General features: G+C 41.8%; 1 protein-coding gene and 1 pseudogene across 1 annotated transcript in view; one reads left to right on the top strand and one right to left on the bottom strand.

The window, feature by feature from the left end:
• Positions 1 to 263: 263 nt before the first annotated feature.
• On the bottom strand, positions 264 to 2,081 carry LOC106294207 (annotated as a pseudogene).
• An 871-nt stretch (positions 2,082 to 2,952) lies between these two features.
• Positions 2,953 to 4,586, top strand: part of LOC106344417 — a 9,161-nt gene continuing 7,527 nt past the window's right edge. The window contains exon 1 of the mRNA XM_013783804.1: positions 2,953 to 4,509. Within this exon, the coding sequence (XP_013639258.1) occupies positions 2,953 to 4,509 (1,557 nt within the window). The remainder of the gene's footprint in view (positions 4,510 to 4,586) is intronic.

Here is a 4,586-nt window from a genome sequence, read left to right as displayed (position 1 = left end):
GGATTTTGATAGGATTAAAGATTTTGTGTAGTTTTAAATATTTTTGAAAGAGAAATACAGAAACCTAAAATGAATAACACCCGTGACCAAAATACGAGTCAGGAGTATATTCCTCCAACTTGAAAAACGAAAAGATAATAAGCCTGTTACAAAAAAAAAACGAAAGGATAAACAACGTACATCACGAAATAAAGAAAGAAAAATGTGAACTTTAATAAAGCACGACGAGGGCAATACCGTAAACACACAAAGCTGTGGCTCAACTAATCTTTCATGACAACTTCACACCCTGTAGAGCTTCTTGGAATCGATTTGATCTCGTCGATGATGTTACAAAAGCTCGAACTTAAAGTCAGTTTCCTGAGAGCTGCAGCATGCTCTAGGAAGTACTTTGCTAATTTCATCTTACTTGATGTTCCCCTGAGTACACCACCATGTGTCTTTAAACGAACAAACTCAAGAGATGACTGGAAACATTGTGGCACTGATGAAAGATCAACCTGCTCCGTCTCTGAAAGAAGTTCATATTCCTGATAAAATAAAATCCGAGGAGGAGTATGAGTTATCATAATAAATCTCAGTGTGGTTTACGTGAGACCAAGAGTAAATGAGACGCACCAGGAAGACGGAATGTAGATTTGGGCAACTCTTGAGGAAGGTTGGCAACATCTTCCACGAAGTTTCATGAAAGTAAGCATGCAAGTAAGACAAGTTGGAGAACTGAGGTAGCTGTTCCATTTCACAGTAACCATGGATAACCTGTACATGCAGCGAGGAAATTAAAAAAAAAAAAAACATGAGTTTACTAAGAAATGTGATTAACGAAATTGAACAAGCGTAGTGCTATTGAATCAACAATACATTCAGAGTAGCAGCAGAGATGATCATGTCGCTAACTGTCGATAACCCGGTGAGAAATTTACCGAGCATAGTAATCTTGGAAGAATCAACTGTCTCCAGCGGCTCACCATTTTCCTCACCAAAGAGAACATCAATGTGTACCTTTGCAGAGGGACCAATACTGTGTATTATGAAGTTCTCAGAGATGTGATCACTGAGAGTCATACGCTCAAGTCTTCGAGCATCAATTTCAACAACATGACCGTCACTTACCCAACGCTCACAAACTATTTTGAAGCTTTCCAGCGAATGGGAATGCACACGCACAGCCACCAGAGAATCATTGTAAGGATCGCGGGATATGGTTAACTCCTCGAGAACAGGACAGCTCGATATCAAAGTTTCCAGAGTCGAATCGTCATCGTACCTGACCATCTCTAGATGCATAATCTTAACACAAGGCAATGATACAGATTCAGGATGATCCAAGGACACGCGGTAGAGATCTAAGTTCACCAATCTCTCACACGAATAGAGAGATGGAGGCATCTTAGCTATCCCATCATACCACAACTCATTACGAACATCAAGATGACGAACCCTACGCCTGGACACAGCATCGATCCAAGACTTAAAACGAGATGTATCAAGATGAACCCAACTCCTGGCCACAAAGACTTAAAACGAGATGTATCAAGATGACGAACCCTACTCCTGGCCACAGCATCGATCCAAGACTTAAAAAGAGATGTATCATGATAGAACACCTGATATTTCAGCTTGAATATCTCCAAGTGTTGCTTATCTTCAGAACACACAAACCTATCCACGAAACTCACAAAGACATCTTGATCTAGGAATTCTCTGGAATTTAAGTCCAGTGCTGGAACATCTAACCAGAGATTTCTCCATCGTTTAGACAAAACGCTGGTGCAAACTGATTCCTTGGTGGGGATGTCAGAGAGTATCTTGCACAGCAAGGAATCAGGCAGATTGCTTAAACTATCCGAGTCCCTTTGATTCTCGTTCACAGCGGTTTCACCGTCCATGTCTAATGCCTAAGTCTGAGATTTAACATGTAAATCAGCAATCGCATAGTTAGCCGAAAGTGATCTCCATGGATTTAAAAATTCAAACAGAGATGAGCGATTGAAATTACCTTCCGTCCGAGGAAGAAACCACCTTTAGTTCTCCGGCAAAAGACCACACAGATTTTCTAGAAGATGAAAGAAACCCCTTCTGTTCGCCTGTGTCTGCACTGCACGGAGATTCGTTTGATTTTAAACATCGTCGAGTCGATATTAGGGGATATAAACATATCCTAAACGAAGTTGCTATTAGATTTAAGAATATTTCCATTATTGTATTTTCCTCTTCTTCACAATATTAGGAAATTTTGTGTGTCCACGACATTGAAATTCGATATCAAACTTGCGATTTTAACTTTCAGAATCTCGACTCTCTCCACAATCTCAGACAATGGCAAACCTTCCTCTTGCAACGACAACTTCAACCCGAGGCACTATCTCGCCATACGATTTGTCAGTGATTGATATAACCCTGGCTCATTGATATAACCCTGGCTCCGATCATATCTCAACCATTATTCAATGGACGAAATTACGAAGAATGGACTCAGAACTTACGTGTAGCTTTGAGGGCTCGAAAGAAATTTGATTTCAGCGATGGAAGCATACCGAAACACCGGACTTTGAAGATTGGCTAGCTAATAATCACTTACTTACATGGATCAAACAGACCATCAAGCCAAAACTCAGATCCAATATTATTACCATATGATATATTCTCATATCTTTGTATATATGTTAGTTTCCTATTTCTACATATTGCCTTATTCATGATTAGGTTTAGTAACTAACACAGAGATTGTATAAATACCTTGTAACCATGTTTGGAATAAGACAAGTTGATATTAAGCAATTCATATTTTGTCATGGTATCAGAGCATTGATCCATTATTTTCGATTGCTTGAAGTTTATCTTTCTTCTACAGAGCCGCCTCTGTTTCTAAATACAGAAAACAGAGCCGCTTGACAAACAGAAAGCTCGCAAAACAGAGCATCTTGTTGAATCCATAGTGGTCTGTGTACGATGGCTCTTTCAACCACAACCACGGAAACTAAACGACGTACCATCTCGCCCTACGATCTGACATCCAGCGACAACCCGGGTGCTGTGATTTCATCCCCGTTACTTAACGGTACGAACTATGACGAGTGGACAATTAACTTGCGTATGACTCTCAGCTCGCGCAAGAAATTCGGCTTTATTGATGGAAGTATACCAAAGCCAGCAGCAGATTCGGAGAACCTAGAAGACTGTGTAGCCAACAATCACCTGTTGGTGGGTTGGATTAAACAAACCATTGAGCCTAAACTACGGTCATCAATCTCGTCTAGAGAGGTGGCAAAGGAATTATGGGATATCATCAAAAAGAGGTTTTCAGTGAAGAGTGGCGCTCGTCTTCAGCAGCTTCGCAACTCGCTGGCTACTTGCAAACAGAATGGAGCTTCTGTCGACGACTATTTTGGAAGACTGACGAAGATTTGGGATGGCATCAGGGAGTGTATGAATTCAAAACAATGCAATTGTGGAAAGTGTGAGTGCGATCTTAAAACAGCCCACGAAGCAGAGAGAGAGGTTTTACGGGTTCATGACTTTCTCTCAGGTTTAGACGACTCAGAACATGGAGCTATCCGTTCTCAGATCTGTGCCATCACTCCATTACCTGAGCTCGACAGTGTGTATCAAACCATTGTCCAGAATGAAACAATACGCTCCACTGTAGCTCAAGAAACTCCTGTAATGAGCTTTGCCTCACAACTTGCAGCTTCAGCATACAACAAGGAGGAGACTCTTCGTCCAAGTGGAAACAATCGGATGCATCCTGCTAACCGTGATCCAACTCGAAAGTGTTCAGTGTGTGGTCGGATGGGACATGAGGCAAGTTCCTGCTATAAAGTTATTGGATATCCAGAGGGGTATGGATCCTCAGGTCGTGGACGCGGCACTTCAGGTCATGGTCGTGGAGCTATGCCAAGAGCAAACAGCACACAGATAATGGGAGCCAATGCCGCAGCTATTGCATCACCGGTGACTCTTACAGATGCAGATCGACAGGGGCTTAGTGGCATCTCCGATGACCAGTGGAAGATAATTCAGCGTATGGTGAGACAGACACCAAAGCCAGAGTCTTTAAGTGGTAAGATTGATCATACTGACTGGATTTTGGATACAGGTGCGACACATTATATGACTGGAAAAATAGAGTGTATGGAAGACATTCATCTTATACTTCCGGTGTCCGTGCGATTACCCAATGGTTTAAACTTTCTTGCTTCACAGCAAGGAACTGTTACTTTGAATCCAAACTTAATACTCCATAATGTCTATCTCGTGGATGGTTTTGACACCAATTTGATATCTTTTGGCCAATTGGTTTCGGATAATAGACTGGTTGGACAGATCACTGATAAGCTCTTGTTATTACAGGACCGCACTACGAAGACGCTGATTGGGATGGGTGAAAGAGAGAGTGTGGGACTGTACCGGCTATGTGGTGTTGGGAAAGTTACTTCGCTGCATACAAGTGTTCGAGATGACTCGGTTCTATGGCATCACCGACTAGGTCATCCTTCTCCTCGGATTGTTAGTTTGCTTCCTGGTGTTTGTAGTGGTAGTAGCAATGAGATTTTGAAACAATGTGATATTTGCTTCCGTGCTAA

This window comes from Brassica oleracea, chromosome C5, assembly GCF_000695525.1.
Source record: "Brassica oleracea var. oleracea cultivar TO1000 chromosome C5, BOL, whole genome shotgun sequence".
Classification (NCBI taxonomy): Eukaryota; Viridiplantae; Streptophyta; class Magnoliopsida; order Brassicales; family Brassicaceae; genus Brassica; species Brassica oleracea.
The sequence above is the reverse complement of the archived record's forward strand: the minus strand, read 5'-3'. Positions and strand labels throughout refer to the sequence as shown.